The sequence below is a fragment of the Oryctolagus cuniculus genome, chromosome 6 (genome assembly GCF_051225735.1).
Source record: "Oryctolagus cuniculus isolate XC-2025 breed Fujian yellow rabbit chromosome 6, ASM5122573v1, whole genome shotgun sequence".
NCBI lineage: Eukaryota > Metazoa > Chordata > Mammalia > Lagomorpha > Leporidae > Oryctolagus > Oryctolagus cuniculus.
Genome location: NC_142872.1, coordinates 14,471,260 through 14,497,263, shown reverse-complemented (window position 1 = coordinate 14,497,263; position 26,004 = coordinate 14,471,260). Strand labels below are relative to the sequence as shown.

The following is a 26,004-nucleotide window of genomic DNA, read 5'->3' as shown; positions in this document are numbered from 1 at the left end:
AAACTTCATAACAAAGAAAATCATTTAAAATGTATGCCATAAAACCCTGTTTTTTAGCCATGTTTGGTCTCATTCAGTGCCTGTGAAAAAACACCCCTCAGGGTTCCAGTTAACCAACACTAGAGATACATCTACCACCAACTGTGCAGGCCCTGGCACCAACACATAAAGATCAAATGACACCACAACTACATCAAGTCAACTTTTTAAGAATCCCATCAAGGGTGCATGTACCAATGCCATCTCACTAGTCCAAGTGATCAGTTTCATTTCACAATTGATCATAATGATAGGACTAAGAGTCAAAGGGATCACATAAATAAGACTAGTGTCTGCTAATACTAACTGATAGAATAAAAAAGGGAGAGAACAATCCAACATGGGAAGCGGGATACACAACAGACTCATAGAATGGCAGATGTCCTAAACAGCACTCTGGCCTCAGAATCAGCCCTTAAGGCATTCAGATCTGGCTGAAGAGCCCATGAGACTATCTTGGAAAGCCAAGATACTCTGGCCAAAAAAAAAAAAAAAAAAAAAAACAAACAAACAAACACAAACAAACCTAAATGAAAAATCTCTGTGAGTGAGATCCCAGTAGAAAGAATGGGCCATCAAAGAAGGAGGTACCTTTCTCTGAAGGGAGGAGAGAACTTCCACTTTGACTATGACCTTGTCTAAATAAGATCAAAGTCGAAAAACTCAAAAGGCTTCCATATAGCCTTGGCAACTCATGACTACAGCCTAGGGAGATTACTGACGCCATAAACAAGAATGTCAATTTGTTAAGTCAACAACAGGAGTTACTGTGTACTTACTCCTCATGTAGGATCTCTGTCCTTAATGTGTTGTCCAATGTGAATTAATGCTACAACTAGTACTGAAACAGTATTTTACACGTTATGTTCTGTGTGGGTGCAAACTGATGAAATCTTTACTTAATATATACTAAATTGATCTTCTGTATATAAAGATAATTGAAAATGAATCTTGATGTGAATGGAATGGGAGAGGGAGCGGGAGATGGGAAGGTTGCGGGTGGGAGGGAAGTTATGGGGGGAAAAAGCCATTGTAATCCATAAACTGTACTTTGGAAATTTATATTTACTAAATAAAAGTTTAAAAAAAAAAAGAATTGAGTATAGGGCCGGCACAGTGGCTCACTTGGTTAATCCTCCACCTTGCAGCGCCAGCACCCCATATGGGCACCGGGTTCTAGTCCTGGTTGCTCCTCTTCCAGGCCAGCTCTCTGCTGTGGCCCAGGAAGGCAGTGGAGGATGGCCCAAGTGCTTGGGCCCTGCACCCGCATGGGAGACGAGGAGGAAGCTCCTGGCTCCTGGCTTCGATCAGCACAGTGCTTGCCATAGTGGCCACTTGGGGAGTGAAGCAACGGAAGGAAGACCTTTCTCTCTGTCTCTCTCTCTCACTGTCTATAACTCTACCCATCAAAAAAAAAAAAAAAAAATGGAAAATAAAACAAAACAAAACAAAAAAAACAACAAAAAAGAATCAAGTACATATAAAAATAATAAATACATTAATTTAAATATTACTTAAATTATTGTATTAAATTCTTACCTTTAAAAAAAACTCATGTTCAATTTTTTAACTAATTATGCGTAAGAACCGTTCCAGAGACCAGTGTTGTAGCATTGGCAGGTTAAGCCACTACTTGCAATGACATACAACATGGGCAACAGTTCCAAACCCAGTTGCTCCATTTCCAATCCAGCTCCCTGCTAATGGCCTGGGGAAAGCAGTGGAGGATGGCTAAAGTGCACAGGCCCCTGCAACACATGTGGAAGATTCGGAAGAAGCTCCTGTCTCCTGGCTTCAGCCTGGCCCAAATACTCTTTTAAAAAAACAATTATTTTATTTATTTGAAAGTCAGAGTTACACAGAGAGAGAAGGAAAGGCAGAGAGAGAGAGAGAGAGAGAGAGAGAGAGAACAGTCTTGCATTCCACTGGTTCACTCCCTGAATGACTGCAACAGCCAGAGCTAAGCTAATTCAAAGCCAGGAGCCAGGAGCTGCTTCCATGTCTCCCACGCAGGTGCAGGGGCTCAAGGACTTGGGCCATCTTCTACTGCTTTCCTGGGCCATAGCAGAGAGTTGGATTGGAAGAGGAGCAGCCAGGACTCGAACCAGTGCCCATATGGGAAGTCGGCGCTGCAGGCTGGGGCTTTAACCTGCTATGCCACAGTGCCGGGCCCCCAAATACTCCTAAGAGTATTGTTTTCATTGGCTCTTACATACTCTGTTATCTACAAAATCAAAGCAGAAAATGCTAATTCCAGGGCCAGCACCCTTGTGGAGAGTTAATCAGCAGATGGAAGATTTCTTTCTCTGTCTCACCCTCTCTCTGTAACTCTGAATTTCAAATAAATAAATAAATCTTTTTTAAAAATAACTGTTCCTGAGCCAGCACTGTGGCACAGCAGGTAAAGCTACCGCCTGCGACGCCAGTATCCCATATGGGTGCCAGCTGGAGTCTCAGCTGCTCCACTTCTGATCCAGCTCCCTGCGAATGGCCTGGGAAAAGCAGCAGAAGATGGTCCATGTGTCTGGGCTGCTGCACCATGGTAGGATACCCAGATGAAGCCTCTTGCTCAGCTCAGGCCATTTCAGCCACTTGCAGAGTGAACCAGCTGATGGAAGTCCTCTGTCTCTGTCTCTCCCTCTCCCTCTGTAACTGTGACTGTCAGATAAATTTAAAAAACTTAAAAAAAAACCTGTTTCAACAGGGATACTAGGTTCCATCTCTCCTTGGGGCATCTGGACATGGAGAATATTCTAAGTTGTGGGTAGACTTGCCAACTCCTAGCTTTCGCACAAGAGGCTGAACGGCCTACAAGGTGTGGGACAAACTTCTACTAAAAAAAACGAACTGTTCAGCCCAAATACCAACAGCACCTTTGTTGAAACCTGCTTACATATAAATGAATACCTTCTTATCTAACATTAACCACAAAAAATTTTAGTCTCAGGAACCAAATATTCAAGATAAGTCTACAAAATAAGGTTTTAAGGAAAAGAATTTTAAGAATCCAAACCTGTTTTTTTTTTAGTATAGAAAGAATAATGCTTATACTAACTTCTTCTAAGCTGAGAAACCACCGTGGACTTTTTACAAAAGCAGTGAAATGACCGGTTAGTCGTCTAAATAAGGAAAGAAAGATGATTTAATGAGCTTAACAAGTATATGTACTGTAAATATATATATGAAACATAGGTGCACATGCAAATGTATGTGGATATATATAAATCTACATCAAACACTGAAAGATTAGACAGAACAACCTCAAATTGCCATACTATTCCTATCCTGCTTATTCACGGACTATGAAAGAAATGGTTGTTCTACTGTCTTTCCGGTACTCAGCACCTGCAGTTTTAGTATATGGTACATGTAGTTTCTCATGCTGCCCTAGTTAAAAATGGCTCATGAATATACATGCACATATGTATATTACACCTATACACAGTTATTTTGAAATAAATAAATTCTGAATAAAAATCACTAAATTATATGCAGTGTTGGTCTTCTTACATTATCATCTAAACTGAATCCTCTCAATAACCTGGGAAGTGGAAAAAATCCCATTTTAAAGTTAAGAAAGCTGAGGCCCTGAGTGCTTAAACGACACTAGAACACAGTGGCAGGTAACATATTTCTGTTGTTCTGGTGTGTTATTGGTGACTAATTGTGCCTGCACACGACACACATGGTTTAAATACTGGCTGGATGCTGTTCAAAGTCAGACAACTAGATAATGTGGTTTCTCTAACTGCAAAGTCAGAAACATTTTAAGAAGTTCAAAGTATTTATTTCAATATTGTTCAAAATCAAAATATAGAATGTTCCCCTTTCAAATATATGAGTCCCTACAACGTGTCACAGAGCCTGCCAGAGACATCCGGTTACATCTATGCATAAAGTATGTCATTGTCTTTTATTGGCTTGCTTCAAATTAACATGAATTCACATTTAAGATACCAAACTAGCACAGGGAAGGAGTCACTACAAATCAGTGTTTTACAAGATGAAGAAGACAAACAGGTAAGTAGATAAACATACAATTTGATTTATTTATAGCAGCAGGGTCCAATCTAAAGAAAATTCTGAAGCCAGTTTTGTTTTTCCTTTTACTTCTGAAGTTGGCATTCCTGGTGGTCTACTGGCCAGAGCCCTCCTGGTACCTCAAAACTTAACTCCGCCAGAACCATGCCACTCTCTTTATTTCTCTCCAGTAGAGAGGGCAGGAGTTCACAGGCCTAGATTTTGATCCCAAGTCTGTCATTAACTTGCTCTGACCTCTGGCAAAATTTCCCTCTCTGTTTCTAATGCCTTAAGTGTAGACTTAGACAGTTTCACTCGACCCGTGCTTCCTGAAGCTGCCAGCTTACAGCAGTCTGAGCCAATACGCTCAGGCCCCTGCCCAGATATAGATCCCTGAGCCCCACCGCAGACATGCATGGGGATGGAGAAGCTCACAGAGAAAATACACTAAAGTTCATCAACGTAATCTTCACTAACTTTATGCAGTTTCAGTACACTACCTCGACTTTCAGTCATAAACAACCATTTAACAACTGCTCCTGAAGTGAACATATCTGTAAAAGTAACCAAAAAAAAATCTTCCTAAAGGACAAACTGCAAAGGTTTCACTGGCAGTTATTACAGCCTGCTGGGCTTTTTTAATTGACTTTCTATATTCTGGATGTTTAATCTCAACAAAGTAAATATGCCTATGTTAGGGGATTCCTTACAAACAAAAATATAAGTGCATGAGAAATTTTCTACATGTGTATTCTTTAAAATCACTACAAATAAACAACTAAATCATTTTCTTAAAAAAAAAATCTTCCACTTTAAAAAGTAAAGCTTCTAACATATGGAAATACAATTAACTCACCTAATCGTAATTCTCCAAAATTGCCACACCCGATTTTCTTTCCGACTCTGAAGTTAGGTCCAACCATTAAAACTCCAGAAGAAGAAGAACCGGTTCCTCGAGCACTGTGCCCCGACCGACCACTAGGCCGAGCCATTCTGTCATCTGATTTGTCCTTGTCTTTCTTTTTATTATCCATATCAAGTTTGCGGTACTCCACTTTGAATTCTTGAATCAAGACCAGCACACTGAAATAGGGTATTGTGAGAGCAGGTACATCACTAGGGTGCTGCACCAAGTGGGCAACGTCAACATTCAAACTGCAGTAGGTAGTCAGTTAGCTGGAGCGTGTTCATCCCATTCGTGAAAATTTTGCTCAGCTGTCTTTTCAGCAAAACATGTCTTCAAAGTTATCTTTTTAATGACGTGAGGTGCTATTGATACAGAGCTGGAAAATGAAAAGAAAATCAGTCAGCTAAGAAATGCAAAATATGTTTGGAAAAATTAGACAACGTAACAAAATGTTGGGCAATAAATTACGGCTATTTGCTGATGTCCACAGCAAGGGGTGGGCATTAAGCGTAGCAGTTAGTTGCCACGTGGGATGTCCACACCCACAGCAGTTAGTTAGATGCCACCCGGGATGTCCACACCCACAGCAGTTAGATGCCACCCGGGATGTCCACACCCACAGCAGTTAGATGCCACCCGGGATGTCCACACCCACAGCAGTTAGTTAGATGCCACGCGGGATGTCCACACCCACAGCAGTTAGATGCCACCCGGGATGTCCACACCCACAGCAGTTAGTTAGATGCCACCCGGGATGTCCGCACCCACAGCAGAGGGCCTAGGTTTGAGTCCCTGCTCCTCTCCTGATTCCAGCTTCCTGCTAATTCTGACTTTGGGAGGCAGCCAACATCAAAGACCTAGACTGAGTTCCAGACTCCTGACTTTGGCTCATCCTAGCCTATAGCTGATGCAGGTATTTGGGGAGTGAATAAGCAGTTATGAGGTCTCTACTTTCTCTTTGTTTCTCTCTCTCAAAAATAAATAAATTTAATAAATGTATTTAAAAATTTAAAAACACAGTAGTCTTTTAAATTAACCATTATTCTACCAAAGACAACACAAAAAAAAAATTACAGGGTTTGATTATTTCTTTTTCTTTTCTTTTTTTTTTTTTTTTTTTTTTTTGGACAGGCAGAATGGACAGTGAGAGAGAGACAGAGAAAGGTCTTCCTTTGCCGTTGGTTCACCCTCCAATGGCCGCCACGGCTGGCGCGCTATGGCCGGCGCACCACGCTGATCCGAAGGCAGGAGCCAGGTGCTTCTCCTGGTCTCCCATGGGGTGCAGGGCCCAAGCACTTGGGCCATCCTCCACTGCACTCCCTGGCCACAGCAGAGAGCTGGCCTGGAAGAGGGGCAACCAGGACTAGAACCCAGTGTGCCAGCGCCACAAGGCGGAGGATTAGCCTAGTGAGCCGCAGTGCCAGCTTGATTATTTCTTAAAACTAAAGGAATAAACATATACCCACTGTTTCAAAAACTAATAAACATTCACTAATCTAGAACTTTCAACTTAAAATCACCTCAATTAGAAATAAAATACTTGGGGCCATGTTGTGGCACAGAAGGTTAAGCCTCCACGTGCAGTGACAGCCTCCCATGTGGGCACCAGTTGGAGAACAGGCTGCTCCACCTCCGATCTAGCTCCCTGCTAATGTACCCGGGAAAGCAGTGGAATATGGCTGGAGTCCTTGAGACCCTAAACCCACATGGGAAACCCGAAGAAGCTATTGGCTCCTTCCTGGCTTCAGATCAGCCCAGCTCTGGCTGTTATAGCGAACCAGCGGATGGAAGACATCTTTCTCTTTCTCTATTTCTATTTCTCTTTCTTTCTTTCTTCTCTCGCCATATCTCTGCCTTTCACATAAATAAATAAATCCTTAAAAAAAAGATACTCAAAAAGTTCCAAAAGTCCTATCTAAAATCTTCAGGGAGCCAGCGCTGTGGCATAGCAGGTTAAGCTGCGACCTGAAGTGCCAGCATCCCATATGGGCACCAGTTCGAATCCCAGCTGGTCTACTTCTGATCCAGCTCTCTGCTGTGGCCTGGGAAAGCAGTGGAAGATGGCCCAAGTCCTTGGGTTCTTGGACCTGCATGGGAGACCTGGAAGCAGCTCCTGGCTCCTGACTTCAGATAGGCACAGCTCTGACCACTGCAGCCATCTGGGGAGTGAACCAGCAGATATACGACCTCTCTCTCTGTCTCTGCCTCTCTGTAACTATGCCTTTCAAATAAAATAAATCTTTAAAAAAATAAAATCTTCAATTCAAAACCAGAAAAACAGAATACTTTTCAAAAATTAGTAAAACATTTTAATAAAAATATCTTCCTCATGTTCACATGTAATAATTTTCAAAGTCTTTTCAAATACACATTCTCACTTGATCTTCATTTCTTCAAATATTTATCATGTTTCACTCTACACAGTAAAGCATCACAGAACTGATAATACAATGCACACTCCTGTTACCCACCCCCAAGGAAAATAATTTTTATGTAACATTTGAACTGGGTCTTAAAAAAAATGCAATTTCAGAAGACTAAGAAATTCGGAGAGGGCATAAGCCGTACGAGTTAGAAGTTAGATATGAAATTTTCTAATACACAGATGAAAACACTAAAGTTCAGGAAAATGTTCAAGACTTGAAGATTCTGCCCCATCCATCTTTCCTGTAGAAAACTTAGCCATAAATCGTCACTCAATTCTGTAGTAAATATATAACTCTGCGTGGTCTACTTTCGTTTGCTTGAGAGATTTGAGTGGGTTCCTATTTTTTGGCCATTAAAGACGCTCTGACTTCAAAAGTAAGCCACTAATGTAGAAACTAGCATTAATGATAAGGACTTCCTATTTCTGAAATTAGTTAAAAAATTTAACCATAACAAGGGTTTTCTACTATTATTTTCTATACTATATTAATATTAATCTAATAATAATCTAAAGGGTTTTTTTGAGTATTTTCTAATTAATATTAAGCAACCCCCAAAATACAATTACAACACAACCTGTTTATGAACTTTCTGGGTTTTTGCCAAACTCTATTTGTGGATGAAACTGTGAGCTCCTGTTTACCATATGTAAAACTGAGTGAGATCTCTGCTTCCAGCTGTAATAGAGTAACTGATATTGAACAACCCCTCCTGTTGTAGATAACTACACAGCTGGACAAAACTGTTTGCAGGCATCAAAATCTGTTTGCAGGCATCAGATAACAGGCAGCCCAAACTGTGATCCCTGGGAAAAGACACACAGGTGGGTCCCACCCTCACCCAAGCTCAGCATAATTTCCTGACCTCAGCATGAGGCTCAGGCAGCACACACAGACCACAGACTACAGAGTTAAAGCTGTTGAGAAGAGTGGAATTTGCAGGACATTAGTACCAAACGTGAGTGTGTCCCAGAGTGGGTGACAATGAGAAGGCAGCAGGGCAGAAAACTGGGTGACGTGTAAAGGAGAATACTCTGGAACACTCTGCAGATAACGGGTAATGAGATACTGGAGGCTGCACAGGACTGAAGGACTTTCAGGTCTGGTCCAGTCCTGCTGAGGAGCCTTAGGGAGATCCAAGGCACCCAGCTGAGGCATTACAAAGACCAAGTCTCATAAGTGAGGCCCACGCTCTCAAGTACAGACTACTCCAGACCAGCCTAAAACTGAAAACCAAGCCTAGGAAGGATTAAGAATAGCTCCCCATAACTTAACTGTGTCAACATTCTCAAAAATACTAGGACTCTCAATAATGTTAATTTATAATGTAAACCATCTAATTGGCTAATGTAAGCCATCTAATTGCAAATTGTAGAACACGCAAAGAAGCAATAAATGTGACCCACAGTCAGGAAACAAAGATGTCAGAGGCTCAAGAAGCCCCTGATGTTTGAATGAGAAGACAAGATTTCAAAGCTTCTAAATCAGATGAGCCCCATTAACTGAAGAAAAGCAATACTACAGTAAAAAAAAATTTTCGAATGATGGATGAAAACGTCCCAATTTGGTCAAATATCAACCTACAAATTGAAGATACTCTAGCAATCTGATCATAAGAGAGAAATGCAAAGAAACTAAAACTAGGCACATCATAGCCAAAACAGACACACACACACACACACACACATATAAAATCAATCACTGGAAGCATGTCATATAGTGAAACTAAACTTTTCGTCAGTAATAGTGGTGACCCACAAGAAAAAAAAAGAAAGATAATTTTTGAGCAATGAGGGTACAGGTTAAAAAAAAAAATCCAATCCAGAATTATATATCAAACAAAGTTATTCTCTAAAAAAAGGTTTGAAAACAAATCATTTTCAGATGAAGAGAGCTGAAAATTAGTCACCAGCAAACCTGCACAAGAAGAAATATTTTTAAATAGTCTTTTAAGTTGAAGTAAATCAGATGAAACCAGGCGGAAATGTGAAATGTCAAGAAGAAATGAAGTGCATTGGAAACAGGAAATGCATGGGTATTCTTCTCCTTTAAAATAAATTACTACTTAAAACATAAAGAATGCATTACTGGCCGGCGCCGCGGCTCACTAGGCTAATCCTCCACCTTGCGGTGCCAGCACACCGGGTTCTAGTCCCGGTCAGGGCGCCAGATTCTGTCCCGGTTGCCCCTCTTCCAGGCCAGCTCTCTGCTGTGGCCAGGGAGTGCAGTGGAGGATGGCCCAAGTGCTTGGGCCCTGCACCCCATGGGAGACCAGGGGTGCAGGGCCTGGCTCCTGGCTTCGGATCAGCGTGGTGAGCCGGCCGCGGCACGCTGGCCGCGGCAGCCATTGGAGGATGAACCAACGGCAAAGGAAGACCTTTCTCTCTCTCTCTCTCTCTCACTGTCCACTCTGCCTGTCAAAAAAAAAAAAAATGCATTACTGTCACTTATAACTTATATGGAAGTAAAATATATGACACCCTAAATGTACTTACACTGTTTTAAGATTACACTGTTTTATATGTTTCTAAAAGAGATTTTAAGTATTTTCACCACAAAAAAATTACATGTATATGATAATGACTATGGTAAAACATGTTGCACATGGGGCTGGCGCCACACAGCAGGTTAAGCTGGCATCCTGCATGAGCATCAGTTCACATGCAGAGTACTCCACCTCCAACCCAGCTCCCTACTAATGCACCTGGGAAACCAGCCCAAGATGGCATAAGGGCTTGGGCCCCTGCCACCCATATGGAAGACCTTGAAAGAGTTCCAGGCTCCTGGCCTTGGCCTGGCCCACCCTCAGCCACTGCAGCCATTTGTGGAGTGAACCAGTATATGGAAGATTTCTCTGTGTCACTCTAACATCCAATCAAATAATAAGAAAGTCTTTAAAAATAAAAATACTGCACATGATATATACAATTTTTGTCAAAAAATAAATAAGAAAAAGATGAGAAGTTTTGAAAGCCTTATATTTGCCAAGGGTTGATATAGTTCCAAATTAATCCTGAGTAGCCAGTAATAAGCTGAGAATATACACTGTAATATTTAGAACAAACCTAATATGTAAGTTAAATACAATAGGATTAGCTAAAAGGCCAAGAAAGGAAATAAAACTGAATATTAAACATTCTTTGGTTAAAACAAAAGAGAAAAAAGACATATGAGAGAAAAAGAAAAAGAGTAATACAATAGACTTAAAAACACACATATACTGCAATAGACCAATTTTCTCCAAAAAAAAGGCAAAAATTCTCAGACTATATTAAAAAGCAAGACTCAACTTTAAGCTGCAGGAAACAATTTCAAAATTAAAGACAGACAGATTGAAGAAAAGACTGAAGAAGAAGCTCCTCATTTTAGTCAGGAAAAACCCCACCTACTGCAGCCATATGGGGAGTGAACCAGCGGATGGAAGATCTCTATCTTTGTCTCTCCCTCTCTCTTTCCATAACTCTGTCTTTTAAATAAATAAATGAATCTTTTTCAAAAAGTATAACATCTGCGCCGGCGCCGCGGCTCACTAGGCTAATCCTTCACCTGCGCCACCAGCACTCCAGGTTCTAGTCCCATTGGAGCACCGGATTCTGTCCCGGTTGCCCCTCTTCCAGTCCAGCTCTCTGCTTTGGCCAGGGAGTGCAGTGGAGGATGGCCCAAGTGCTTGGGCCCTGCACCTGCATGGGAGACCAGGAAGCACCTGGCTCCTGGCTTCGGATCGGCTCAGCGCGCTGGTCGTAGCAGCCATTTAGGGGGTGAACCAACGGAAGGAAGACCTTTCTGTCTCTCTCTCACTCTTCCTGTCAAAAAAAAAGTATAACATCCAAAACTACAAAATAAAATTTTCTTTCAAGGTTCACCTACAAAGATCAAATGCCAGCCATTTCTGAAATAAGACTCAAATAACTGGAACATTACAGAGAATTTTATTTGATAAAAAAAGCATTCAAAATCATTAATTATAACATAGCTATAAAATCATCAAACATCAGAAAACTAAGCACACTTTTAAATACTTCATTAGTGGAAAACAAAATCAGAAAAAAATTGTAACAGAATAATGAAATACCACATTTTAATTTTGTAGGCTGAAACTAAAGCAGTGCCTAGAAGGAAAATAGAAGTTTTAAATGCTTACATTAAAACAGAAGTTTTTAGTCAAGCTAGAAAGAGAACAAACTGGTCATAAGAGAAAGTGCTTTAATACAGCTAATCCATGGGCTTAGGGAAAACATCTTATTAAGTGAAAACAGCAATTCTCAACAGATAAACTGAAAAAATCAAGTCAACAACTACAAAACAGAGAACCTAAAATAAAAAGAATCGCATTTGAAATGAAAATTTTCACTGAATACACACAGCAGCAAACTGCATAAAGAAGAAGATAGCAATGAAGCTAAAGGGAGATCCAAGGAAACTGTCCAGAGGACAAAATTAATACAATACAGTAGGAAACAGACACAATAGAGAAATGAAGCCAAAATGACACTTTGAAAAAAATTCAGTGAATTGCAAAAATGATCATGAACAAAAAAAATTATATACAAACTATAGGTAAAAGAATGAAAAAAGAGATATCTAAAAAATAATATAAATAGTAAAAGGATAAAGGACAATTATTAACAACTTTCTGCCAATAAAGTCAATGACTTACATGAAAAGCAACCAACTCCAAACAATATGTTCACAGGAGGAATTGATAAGTCAGTCCTAAAATTGATATGGAAATACAAAATCCAGAATAAATCAACAGAAGAAAAAGTCAACAGACTCATATTATCTAATTTCAAGACTTATTAAAGAATTACTGTAATCAAGGCTATGTGGAAGTTCCATAAAAATAGACAAATAGATGAATGAAACAATACGGATTTCAGAAACAGACCCACAGGTATACAACTGATTTTTCATTAAGGTACCCAGTCAATTCAATAGTGTCAAGAAAGCATTTTTAACATGGTGCCAGAATAATCATTTCTCTAACATGGAGAAAATGAATTTGAATGCTAGATCACTGCATGAATGAAAGAGGGAGTAAAAAAAGCTAAACACCAAGTCAGAACCATACAGAGGATTTCTCTGCTACTCAAAGTAACAAAAACTTCTCAGTTTTTCATACAAGAAAAAAGAAATAAGTAGAACTTCATGAAAATTAAAAACACCCATTCATCAAAAAATAGCATTAAGACAATTACCAGAAACACTACAGAATGCAAGTATTATATGACATAACTACGTGTGTATATAAATCCATGGAAATTGAATGAGACAGGTAATTCATTTTTTTAAAAAGATTTATTTATTTACTTGAAAGAGTTACACAGAGAGAAGGAGAGACAGAGAGAGAGAGAGTGAGAGAGCAAAAGAGAGAGGTAGGTCTTCCATCCACTGGTTCACTCCCCAATTGGCCACAACGGTCAGAGCTGCACCGATCAAGCCAGTAGCCAGGAGTTTCTTCTGGGTCTCCCAAATGGGTGCAGGGGCCCAAAGCATTTTCTACTGCTTTCCCAGTCCACAGAAGAGAGTTGGATCAGAAGTGGAGCAGCCGAGTCTTGAACCAGTGTCCAAATGGGATGCTGGTACTGCAGGCAGTGGCTTTATCCACTATGCCACAGCGACAGCCCCAAGGTAATTCCATTTTATAAACATGGAAACAATTGAATATATTTCTCAAATAATTTACACATGAAGCCAGTAAGCATATAAAGTAGTAATCAATGTCATTTCTAATAATGCAAGTATAAATTAAAACCATAATGAAATATCATGTCACACCCATCAAAATGGCCAACATTTAAAAGACTGACAATATCAAATGCTGACAAAAATGAACAACAACTAGAAAGCTTATAAATGGCTTCATGGGATTATAAAGCCATATGACGGTGGGAAACATTGTGACATGTTCTTAAAAAAGTGAAACATACACCTATGCTACCACCTATTGATGCCATTCTTAGGAATCGCCCCAACAGAATGAAAGACTTGTACACCAATGTTTATAGCAACGTTAGTCACAATAGCCAAAAATCAAAAATATTCCAATATCCACTGACAAAACAGATAAGCAAACATTTGTCAAAATCCATCAAACTACATATGAAATCTATGCATCGTATTATATGTAAATTACCCCCTCACTGTGATTTTTTCATAACATACTCCAAAACTGAGTTTCATACGCCAAAATTCCTGTTTTCCTCACTATACCATCACTATGAAATCTACCTAAAAACATTACTTTCTTTTAAACAGTTAATGAGTAGCATGTGATCTGGCGGATTTTCTATCAGAATCCTGTAGTTTATTTAGAAGGATGTAATTTCCCTTTGGCAAATTTTTGTGTTATCTTCAGCAACTAATTTTTCATTTATGTTTATTTAATGACTCAAGTATCTAAAACACATTCTAACACTTTTCTTGTGAAGTTTGTACCTACATATGTTTATGCACAGAAATATTTGCAGGTTGATTTGTTTTACACAGGAAGATCTGAAGATACAAAACAGTCCCACAACAAAGAGAGTATTTAAAATCGTATCATACATTGAAAGACTTCTATGTCCCTCCCTTGACATCTTCCACCCTGCATAAACCCTGGAGGGCAAAGGATAGCAAAATGAGTGAGGAGAAAAGTCAAGTATAGACTCCAACTCCCTTCCTTAAAAGAGGGTCCACAGTAAGGACCCAAGCCTGGAAACAGGAAGAGAGGAGGCAGAGGTAGGAAGAAACGACGAATTAACTTAAAATGAAGTAAAAGTGCAACAGGGCGTGGGCCTTGGCCTAGCAGTTGAGACACCCACAGTCCACATTGTGGTGCCTAGGTCGGCGCCCAGCTCTGGTTCCTGGCTCGCTTCTTGCTAATGCAGAGCCTGGGAAACACTGGTGAGGGCTCAAGCACTCGAATTCCTGACTGCCAAGCAACAGACCTGGACTGAGTTCCCAGCTTCTGGCTTCCACTTGGCCCAGCCACCATGGGCTCCTGGGGAGTGAACCAGTAAACGGGAACTCCTCTCCCTCTCTCTCCCCCTCCCCCTCTTCCTCTCCCTCTCCCTCTCCCTCTGTGTATGCGTGTCTGTGTGTGTGTCTCTCTTTTTCTTTTTTAATGCTTAGTCAACGGGTGATTTTAATGCCTGAAAATGCAACTATTTCCCAAACTGGAATATTCTTATAAAACTTCATGATAAGAAATCAGTGAAAATTGACTAAACTTCATGAGGGCGAAAAGTATAAATATGACAAAAGTGGTTAGTGAGAAATGACACCATTTCCTGTTGTACTCCATCCAGTTCAACATATACATAAATTTCTAAGAATAGATTTTTTAAGGTTTTAAAAATACTGTTAACAATTTAATATTTTAAATATTATCTTTTTAAAAGCTTCAAATATTGCTAGCATTTTCCCTATTATAGACCTACCAAACAATATTACAATCGCCTATATGTTTGTCAATAACAGGAGTCAATCAACTGTAGCCTACAGGATAAATCCAGTCCAATTCCTATTTTTGTACAGACTTCCATCTAAGAATGGACTTTATGTTTTGATATAGTTGTAAAACAGTTATGAGCAATATTTTGTAACCTTTGGAAATCATAAGAAATTTGAATTTTAGTATCCACAACAAGGGCTGTGCAGAAATGAGGCCTCATGCACTCACTCCAGATGCTATGCTGCTTTCTCACTGCATGAGCCGAGCAGCTCAGACAGCATGTGGCACTCCTGTCACCTCCCTCTGCTCCTCAGGGCATCCTCAACTGCAGGGGTACCAGGACAACCGATAGTGTTTACAGGCCACACTATAGTCACACCGTGACAAAGTACCATTGTGTTCCTTTTTTATTATCAGTGCATACTTATCATGTCAAAGCCAGAAGGGAAAAGTGGACTTTGTCACACTTTCGAGGCGCAGTGGAGGACTGTTATCAAATTATGCGGGAAAGCATTGTGTTTATTGCACAATGACACATGCTAAAAATACAATCTAGTTGGACATGACCAAATGTATTAGTTGTCTATTGCTGAGTAACAAATTACCAACAATACAGAGGTTCAAGACAACACTTTATTACCTCACACTTTCTGAGATCAGAAGCCTGTGCACAGCTTAGCTGAGTCACTTGCTCAGGCTGTATTCAAGGCCTGGGCTGCATTCCCTTATGAAGGCTCAAATTGGGGGTGGGGGGGGTCCTCTTGCAAGCTCCTGCAGACGGTGGGAAGAATTCAGGCCCTGCAGTGCCCATCTGAGTGCCACCACCCTGTCCTAAGAGTCACATGGAGGCTACTCTCAGATTTTATAGGCTTTCTTCCGTTCCTCGCCAACATGGTCACTTATTTCTTCAAGCTTCTCCAACATGGTCACTTATTTCTTCAAGCCCCTAAAAGGAAGACCTAGCTGCAATTGTCCAAGATTGAGCCTTTTTTTTTTAACAGGCAGAGTTAGACAGTGAGAGAGAGAGAGAGAGAGACAGAGAGAAAGGTCTTCCTTTTCCATTGGTTCACCTCCCAATGGCCGCTGGGGCCGGCATGCTGCGCTGATCCGAAGCCAGGAGCCAGGTGCTTCTCCTGGTCTCCCATGGGGTGCAGGGCCCAAGGACTTGGGCCATCCTCCACCGCACTCCTGAGCCACAGCAGAGAGCTGGACTGGAAGAGGGGCACCGGGACAGAATCCGGTACCCCAACTGGGACTAGAAACTTAAGGTGCCGGCGCCGCAGGCGGAGGATTAGCCTAGTGAGCCGCGGTGCCAGCCTAAGATTGAGCTTTAGATAAGGTAACCTTCTCTTGCACCTAAGACCCAGGTTCTGTACTCTGCTGTAATACTCCAAATTTGCAAAGTCTTGGGATCCTAGCTGTCTGCTTCCAGACCATTTCATGCTGCTTGCCTATCATTTTAACAGAGCATAGTATTAGACAAGAGAAATCGTAGAAACCCAGTTTAGCTAGCAACTATCTGCGCCCTTGGGCAAGGGACTTAATCTAACCTTACTTTAATAATTACAAATAGCAGGGGTAGGACAGAAGATTTATAATGGCATTCTCACATTATGCACAGTAGTACAATTTTCTGTTGTATTTGATGACAAGGACTCTATTATATGTCACTTTATTATCCCTGAACGTAGCACACTGCCCACAAGCTAGTATGGTTAAATACATATTATACATCAATAAGTAAGTACTTCCTATTTTGAACGTTTCTAGTAAGCAAGCCCTAGCACAGCTCCCAGAGATTCATGAAGAAATGGAAAACAAAGCAAATCCAAATCCAGAAATATCAACCTAATCCTTCCTTCACAAACAGGAACTGACAGCCCAGCGTCAGCCGTGATGCCGATGTGTGGAGCAGGGGTTAAGCCGCCACTTCACACACCTGCATCATGTACCTGAGTGCTGGAATTCAGAATCCAGGAACGAGTCCTAGTTCTGGCTTCCTGCAAACACACATCCTGGGAGGCAGGAGGTCCTGGCTCAAGGATGTAGGTCACTATCACCCACACGGGAGACCTGGAGGCTTCTGGCTTCAGCCTGCCCCAGGCCCAGTTGTTGCAGGCCCTTGGAGTGAACTAGAGGATGGAAGGTCTGTCCCAGTCTCTCTCTTTCTGACTTTCATGTAAGTAAAACTAATTAAACAAAAAAAATTTTTTTTTAAGTTTAAAGGATCACTAGATAAGTGAACACATCTAACATGAAAGGCAGCTATACTCCCAAAAGGGCAGGGGGGCGGGGTGACGAAAACAGCCAGCTCCTCAGAAGCTTAGGAAAGTACAACAGAATAAAAAATAATACATTACGGGCTGGCGTTGCAGTACAGAGGATTAGGCCATTGTCTGTGATGCTGGCATCCAATAAGGGCACCAGTCTGAGACCCAGCTGCTCCACTCCCAATCCAGATCCCTGCTAATGCGCCTGGGGAAGCAGTGTAAAATGCCCAAAGTGCTTGGGAGCCTGCCTCCATGTGGAAGACACAAATGGAGTTTGTGGCCCTGGGTTTAGTCTGGTCCACAACTGGCTACTGCAGCCATTTGGGGAATGATCCAGTAGATAGAAAATCTCTGCCTGTCTCTCTCAGATATCTCTTTGCTCGCTGGCTCTCTCTCCCTCTCTCTTTCTCGGTCAGCTTTTCAGATAAAAAATCTGTTTTCCCTTAGCTGGAACAAAAATGGGCTACAGAATGCTAAACAGAAAAGAAAAGTAACCCTGGCATACCGCTTGGTTCTAGAGCTCATCTAAGTATGCTCAATTGAGTCTCAACATTTAGAACGAATCTTACTAAAAAAATGCAAGAGGAATGTCATAAAAAAAGAAAGTAAATGTTATTGACTTCGACAGTGTTAAAATAACACAACAACTGACAGAAGCTCAGCTGTTCCCGCTGCACATGTAAGGTAGAGGGAAGGACAGGGGCAAGAGTAACTGCACCTCAAGCAGTGCAGAGTTAAGGTGAAAACTGACTACAACAAGAAACACAGGGGAGAATGTTTAAAGTGTCCAAAGTAAGTAACCACATGAAGTATACATAATAACTATCAAAACATTTAAAGAAAGATGGAGAACTGGGAATATGAGCTAAAATCTCATCATATTTGATGGAGATTTAAAAGATAAATGCAGGGGCTGGCGCTGTGGGGTAACAGGGAAAGCTGCTACCTGCAATGCCAGCATCCCATAGGCACACTGGTTCAAGTCCCGGCTGCTCCACTTCCGATCCAGCTCCCTGCTAATGTGCCAAGCAGCAGAAGATGGCACCAGTCCTTGGGCCCCTTCATCCATGTGGGAGACCTGAAAGAAGCTCCAGGTTCCTGGCTTCAGATCGGCCCAGCTCCAGCTATTACAGCCATTTGGGTAGTGAACCAGTGGATGGAAGAACTCACTCCCTCTGTCTCTGCCTCTTTGTAACTCTTTCAAATAAATAAATAATTTTTTTTATTTTAAAATGGAAAAATTTTAGAAGTATCAAAGAGACAAGTCTATGCATGCTGTTTGGTATCATGAAAGTAACCACCTAAAATATTTAAAATAAATAATTAAAGTCCTTCTTCAACTGAAAAATTCAAAGATTAGCAATATATTGCTTATATATTTCTATATTTTATTCTCTGTATGTAGGCTTCAGTTTAATAAACAATTTCTAGTATCAAAAAACAAGAAGCTTTCATTCTAAAAACCACTGTCAAAGCCAGCATATTTTCAATGATGGGACAGTAACATATTAAGTGTCTCTACAACTCACAGTTTAGATCCCCTTAGCATTTTTTGAAGAGATACTCAGTATTTTTCAATAGATTATCCAAAGATTATCTGACCCTAAAAAAGTTAAGAACATTGAAAAGAACACTTTTTTTTTTTTAATCACTGCGTGGTTTTATAAATACATTCTTAGAAACAGCCTAAAAACTAAGTAGCATCTGTACTTATTTAAAAGCCAATCTCCTTCCAAAAAAAAGTACTTAGGGCAATTTACAATGTGTGCACTACAAAAGGACTGGAGAAAGACTTACATAAGGAAACCAGGAAGGAAAAAAAGTATTGCTAGAAATAAAACCATGTAAAGTTAATATACCATATAGTTCAGTACACACACACAACAAGTTTCTCTCTTTATCTTCTTAGTAGCCAAGCAGAAAATGGAAATACGATCAGTTACAAGATTCAGAGCCTCTGCTGTAGCAACACAAGTTGCTAAAAAGACCCAGGCACAGCCCCAGCAATAGATGACAGCTAGGAACGTGGCCAATAGTGAAAACCGAAAATCTGCCTCAGAAAAGATTCAAGTCAAAAGATACAGGTGGAAAATGGAAAAATATATCTCAAAAACATAAAAACTATGCATCCATAGAAACAAACACTACCAAGAGAAGTCTCACAAAAATATGCCATGCTTAAAGTTTGCTGTAATGCAAAATAATTACTTATACTGCTTAATGATATTCTCATTTTTATGAGAAATTATTCCTTTAACTGAAACCTTAATTCTGCTACTACCAAAACTAATAAACAGGTAATAGGATCAATGTGCATAAAGTTACATGAGTAGGCATAAATAGTAATAAAGCATTTACAACCATATTTGCTTCTATAATTATTCTCAGCTGACTTATTTTAGAAATCTAAATTAAAGACAGGAAAATCATCAAAAGCATGCTTTTTAAAATTACCCCTGAGAATAAACAAATATGAACAATTAATTGCCTTGCTTTCAGAAATAATTATAATTTTGACCTGGTAGCATCCACTGATAGAGAAAAAAATAAGCTGCGAAATACAGAAAAAGTAAGACGCGCTCTGATGAGGTGAGCAGAAACGCAGGCTGGCATATGTCTCATCCAATGACCACTGATCAATCCACAAAACAGAAAATCAGATTCTCTGATCTGCACAGCCAGTAATGCAGGGCTTTACGGAGCCAACTGACCTCCTTAAGGCTGTGACCAGACAAAACACAGAAAGCAATCTGAGCATGTACCAGTATAGCACATTCCCAAAAAACACCATCAAGACCTCACTGAAATTTTCAAATGCACACCAGTGACAAACTCTAATTTTTTATATGACTAGTAATATTCTTCCTAGCTTCCAAAATCCTGTTGCAAAGGAAATGCCGAGTACCCCATAACACTGAGCATTAAGATTTTCTACAGATACCCTTTTCATGGTTACCGCGATATTCAATATTTCTGCAAAAACAAAGTCACAGTAAATGGAAATCGGAGAATCAAATTTTATGTTCAAATGCTACTTGTCAAAGCACTGGATTTCCCACTGCTTTACTATTCCAAATGAAAAGTCCATACTTAGTATATGAAATTATTTATGCAGTGTTTCAAATGCTATGTTCAGTCTCTATAAAAAGGTCACTACAATGTATGTCCTCAAACCTCCCTGTTCCTGAAGTGGGGGTGCCCTTCCAGCACATGCTTCCATAGCGGCAAGTGTCCCAGCTACTGCTTCTGGCATTAGCTCAACTGTGGTTGTCTAAGAAAAGAATAAACACTTATTTTTAAAAGCTAAATCATTTACTATAATGTCAAAAATGGAGATCAATTTCTCTAATTACATACTACAGAAGCTTTTCTTGTCTCAGAAAGACTTTATAACTATCATCGACACATTTTATATTTTCAAAACTTGATTTCAGTCATGTCCCTGTGTACTCCTATTAAGATCCAGGAATTTCCAGCCTTTAAAAACTACCATCCAGCTCTCTTAGTGTTCTCCAAACTGGGGATCAGGATTCATTAGCAGGAAAGTAAGCAATATAAAGGGTCTCAAGAGTTTTTTACAAATAGTGTGGAACAGAAAATATGGTGCGCATGTATAATAAAGGTAAGTCATACTTAATGCTATTTTCATTCTTTAAATGAATGTGTATGTATGCATGTACACACACACACACACACACACAATCACTGGATCACACCATAAAATATTTCCGTATGGTATAGTTAAAATATATTAGCAGCACTAGCATTCCATATGGGAGCTAGTTCCAGTCCAGGCTGCTCCATTTTCGATCCAGCTCCCTGCTAATGGGCCTGAGAAAGTGAAGATGGCCCAACTACTTGTACCTCTGCACCCATGTGGGAGACCCAGAAAAAGCTCCTGCCTGCTGGCTTGGGCCTCACTCAGCCCTGTCTGTTGTAGCCATTGGGAAGTGAACCAGCAGACAGAAGAATCTCATTCATTCTCTCTCCCTCTCACTCTCTCTCTCTCCACCTCTCTGTAACTCTGCCTTTCAAATAAATAAATAAATCATGAAAAAAATCATTACTATGAGTTGTGGTCAATAAACATTTCTACAATTTCAAAGCTACTATACAAAGGCATGGAGTATCAAAACACACTCTTACAATTTGGCATAATTAAGCCAGTTTTTAAATGAGAAACTTCACTAAAATCTAAATTTCCTCAGTAAACATAAATATTACTGGAAGTCTAATTAAATTAATATTCTAATTAATTGAGGTTTGACTGTTCTCCATAAACAGGATAGAACTGTTTCACAGGTTTTCAAAACACCTTTTGTGTCATTTATTCCCAATTTCTCAAGTGAATTTACATTCTCATTGGTGTCTTAATAGGTAGAAGGGAAAGAGATGTTCAATTTAAAAATGATCAGCCTACTAAGTATTATATTTTAAGATGCACAGATTTCCCTTATCTCCTGTCTTTAAGAGTCTGGGCTGGCATGGTTGCACACTGGGTAAAGTCACCCACTGAAATGTCGGCATCCCATACGGGCTCAGGTACAGTTCGTTTCCCAGACGTTCCACTTCTGATCCAGGTCCCTGGGAGTGGCCTGGGAAAAGCAGTGGAAGATGGCTTGAGTGTCTGGGCCCCTGCCACTTGTGTGGGAGACCCAGAAGTAGCTCCTGGCTCCTGGCTTTGCCCTGGACCAGCCCTGGCCATGGCAGCCATCTGGGGAAGGAACCAGAAGGTGGAAGATATCTGTATGTGTGTGTGTCTCTCCTATCTAATTCTGACTTTCAGATAAAATAAGTAAGTCTTAAAAAAAAGAATGACAAGAATCAAGGCCTCAACAGAGGTCACGCTAACTTCACATTACTGAAATCCTCACCACACTAACTTCTACAGCAAGTCATCTCATTTACCCATAACCACAAACTTGACTGCAAACTCTAATCATAACAATAATAGCAAACTTAAACTGTACACCATCAGGGAAAGAAGTTCCAATTCATTCTATTGAGTATTTACGATGTGCCAGATTTAGCCTAGCTACTAGAAATATAGTAATGAATGTGTCCCCCAAAAACAGTCTCATCAGACTTCATAGCACACCACTTTTTGATGTATATTTTTATACTAATTAAAAACAATATTCTGCAGTAGTACCTTAGGAAAACCAAAGCAGTTCATTTGCAATATTTATGTATTATAAACCCACTGTAATTAGAATTATCAGACACTGAACTACTGCTCATAGGAAAACACAGGGGGAGTGGGTTCCTTCCAGTGGCCCTCACCACAAGATTTTCACTAAGCAGGCAATATATAACCATGTTGATGGGTGTGGGTGTGTAGGTGTGTGCGTGTTCAAACACTTCACTTTGCGTATATTATTGACTCAGTAACAATGAACTCACAGCAAACAGCATCCTATCATAAATCCACTGAGCTTATTAAAAATGCATTTTCTTCATAAGACATATCATAGCTCTCTCATTTTTAGGAACACCAGACAGTACTTCAAAACTAAGCCTGGGCCACAGATTTGGGGTTACAAATAAATTTTAGGAAGCAGGCAAATATGGAAATTTCAAATAACAAGGCCGAACTCTAACTGATAGAGAAAATTTTCTCTATAAAAATAGTTTAGGGGCTCAGAAATTTTGGCACAGCAGGTTAATATGTGACACTACCATCCCATGTGAACACCAGTTCTGGTCCTGACTGCTCCACTTTCAATCCAGCTCCCTGCTAAGATGCCTAGAAAAGCAGTACAAGATGGCCACGTGTTTGGGTCCCTGCCACCAACATGACCAGGTTAGAGTTCCAGGTTCCCAGCCTCCACCTGGTTCAGCTCAACTGCTGAGACCACTTTGATAGTAAACCAGTGGATGGAAGATCTCTCTCTCTCTCTCTCTGTTCCAGTGGCTGGCATTTTGGCACAGTGGATTAAGCCACTACTTGTGACACCAATTTGGGTCCAGGCTACTCTACTTCATACCCAGCTTCCCACTAACACACGTAGCAGGGCAGTAGATGATAACCATCGATGTGGCCTCCATGTGGGAGAACCAGTGAAGTTCCAGGCCCCGGTTTCAGTGGGGCCGAGCCATGGCCACTGCTGCTATTTGTGGTGCGAAGCAGCAGAGAGAAGCTGTCCCACTCTTTCTCCCTCCCTCCCTCTCTCTCAGCCACTCTGTCTTACAAATAAAATAAATCTTTTTTCAAATAAAAAGTATTCCAGCTAACAAATAAATAAGAAATGAGAGAATTAAAGATCACTATTATGCAATTTTTAATGCTTTGATGGAACTAGGCAGGGATCCTCAGTGACTGCTAGCATCACAACAAGAGAGAAAATCTTGGATCTTCTCAACAAAAGGAAAAAAACTGAAAGTGAATCTGTTCAAACTGCTCCAGCTCACTGCCAATTTAGAGGAAAAATAGAGGACAATGCTTTTACTCTTGCACATTAAGATACTTCAATGTTATAATCTGATCCTTAAAAGCAGGGGTCATATTTTATGGAACTCCGTCTCTAATATATAGCAGACAGGTGACACCCACTGCAAGTCCGTTGGGGTCGGCGCCGCGGCTCACTAGGCTAATCCTCCGCCTGCAGCGCCAGCACCCCAGGTTCTAGTCCTGGTTGGGGCGCCAGATTTTGTCCTGGTTGCTCCTCTTCCAGTCCGGTTCTCTGCTGTGGCCCAAGAAGGCAGTGGAGGATGGCCCAGGTCCTTGGGCCCTGCACCCGCATGGGAGACCAGGAGGAAGCATCTGGCTTCTGGCTTCTGGCTTCAGATCGGCGCAGCGTGCTGGCCGAAACGCACTGGTCTTAGCACCCACTTGGGGGATGAACCAATGGAAAAAGGAAGGCCTTTCTCTCTGTCTCTCTCACTGTCTAACTCTGCCTGTCAAAAAAAAAAAAAAAAAAAAAAAGTCTGTTGAGTAAGATAATGAAGAACTTCTTAGAAATTTAGGAATGTTAACTTATATATGCTATCTCTTCTCAAATAAAGGAGGAAAAGAAAAGATTGAGTAGACAGGACAGTAATTTATAGCTCTAAGAAATACTACAAAAAGGGGGAAAACACCTCACAAATAAAAGCTCATTTATACTGACTTCAACTCTCCAAAGCACAGTTATGAACCAGAAAAAAAAAAGTCACTGAAAGAGGTGACAAAATGTACATTTTCTTAACTAAATGAGAATATCCCTAAACTCCATCTAAAGACGTTCATTTTTATTTTTAAATAATTCTAATAAATTTACCCTAGAAATCAAATGAAAAGGGAAAAGTTGAAATGACTCATAAAAATATGGCAGAGAATAGAAAAACAGACATCCCTAATTCATTAGTAAATCTTTAGATATCTCTGCCTTATAATACACTTTATAACTGATGTTCAGAATGAGAACTCTGAATTGGCAGGAAAAGACTTGAATATTTAGAAAACAATACTTTGTAAAATTTCTCATTTAAAAAAACTAAAATAAAAATATATTTTGGTATAAAGGGCATACTTCAATCTTCTAATTTATTTTTTCCCTACAATACCTGGTAAATAAGAAAGTACCTTCAAATAAAGAAATGTACATTCAGAAAAGCCAGGACTGCTACCTTTGTTCGCATAACAAAGATATATTCTTTTGTCTCAGTTACAAGGCTCATTTCCCAATTTACAAAAAATGCAACTACAAACAGCCTACTTTAGGCAAAGATCACAAATTTGAATAGTTCATTCATGGGCATTGATTATGAAACTAATAATTTCATCTCTCATGATAGAAGAGACTTAATAGTGTAACTGAGTGCAAATTATAACCAACCAAGTACCACAACATTCTGGAATGAAATATGCAACAAGTAACAGAAACAAGCTAAACCGACAACTACTTCTACTCAGACGAAATTTCCTCTGCCCAGACCAAATCCAGAGAACCTCTTTCCAAAGTATGTCTGACGGTCTGAGGAGAAAAACACACAAATCTGATCTGAAAGAACCTTAAACACACACACCCTCCTCCCCAAACACACATGAGTAACAGAGTTAAGAGGTTAGTTTTTCTTAGATCAGAGTTGTCTTGCGCTGTGGCAAAGCAGGTAAAGCCACAGCCTGCAGTGCCAGCATCCCATATGGGTGCCGGTTTGAATCCCGCCTGCTCCACTTCAGATCCAGCTCTCTGCTATGGCCTGGAAAAGCAGTGGAAGATGGCCCAAGTCCTTGGAACTCTGAACCCGCGTGGGAGACCTGGAAGAAGCTACTGACCCCTGGCTTGGGAGTGGCCCAGCTCTGGCCGTTGCAGCCAATTGGGGAATGAATCAGCAGATGGAAGACCTCTCTCTCTCTCTTTCTTTCCCCTCTGTGTGTAACTCTTTCAATAAATCTTTAAAAAACATATATATATATATAAATAGATATACAGAACTATATCTGTATCTATATACATATAGATATAGATACAGATATATTAAAAAAAACCTGGCCTGGGGCAGATGTTACAGCATAGCAGATTATGCCAATGCCTATGACGCCAGCATCACATATGAATGTCAGTTCAAATCCACTGCTCTACTTCTGATCCACTTCCCTAATGCGCATGGGAAGGCAGTGGAAGACAGCTAAAGTTCTTGGGCCCCTACACCCAGGTAGAAGACCCAGACGGAATTCCAGGCTCCTGACTTCAACCTGGGCCAGGCACAGTTGGAGCCATTTGGAGGGTGAACCAGTAGATGGAAGATTTCTCCCTCTCTCTCTCTATTTCTCTCTCTCTTTCTGTCCCTGCCTCTAACTCTGCCTTTCAAACAGATAAAGCTTAAAAAAAAAAAAAAGGTAGTCCCATAGTACACTGAAGATTGCTTCTTTTTCACTGAAAAATAAGCTATTCCCCTTAAATCACTAACCATGACAGACCT

The 26,004-nt window shown here is 40.4% G+C and overlaps 1 protein-coding gene across 24 annotated transcripts in view; it reads right to left on the bottom strand.

Annotated features, from left to right (window-relative positions):
- CSNK1G3 (casein kinase 1 gamma 3) overlaps nt 1–26,004 on the bottom strand; it is a 137,265-nt gene that overhangs the window by 95,812 nt on the left and 15,449 nt on the right. For 19 of the 24 annotated variants that reach the window (XM_051843350.3, XM_070076050.2, XM_089334887.1 and 16 more), the window contains one exon: nt 4,916–5,342. In XM_051843350.3, the coding sequence (XP_051699310.1) occupies nt 4,916–5,093 (178 nt within the window). In that variant the 5' untranslated portion in view covers nt 5,094–5,342. Of the gene's footprint in view, nt 1–4,915; nt 5,343–12,049; nt 12,106–26,004 lie in introns of all 24 variants that reach the window. The other 5 variants (XM_051843354.3, XM_089334885.1, XM_051843352.3 and 2 more) reach the window with 1 other exon arrangement.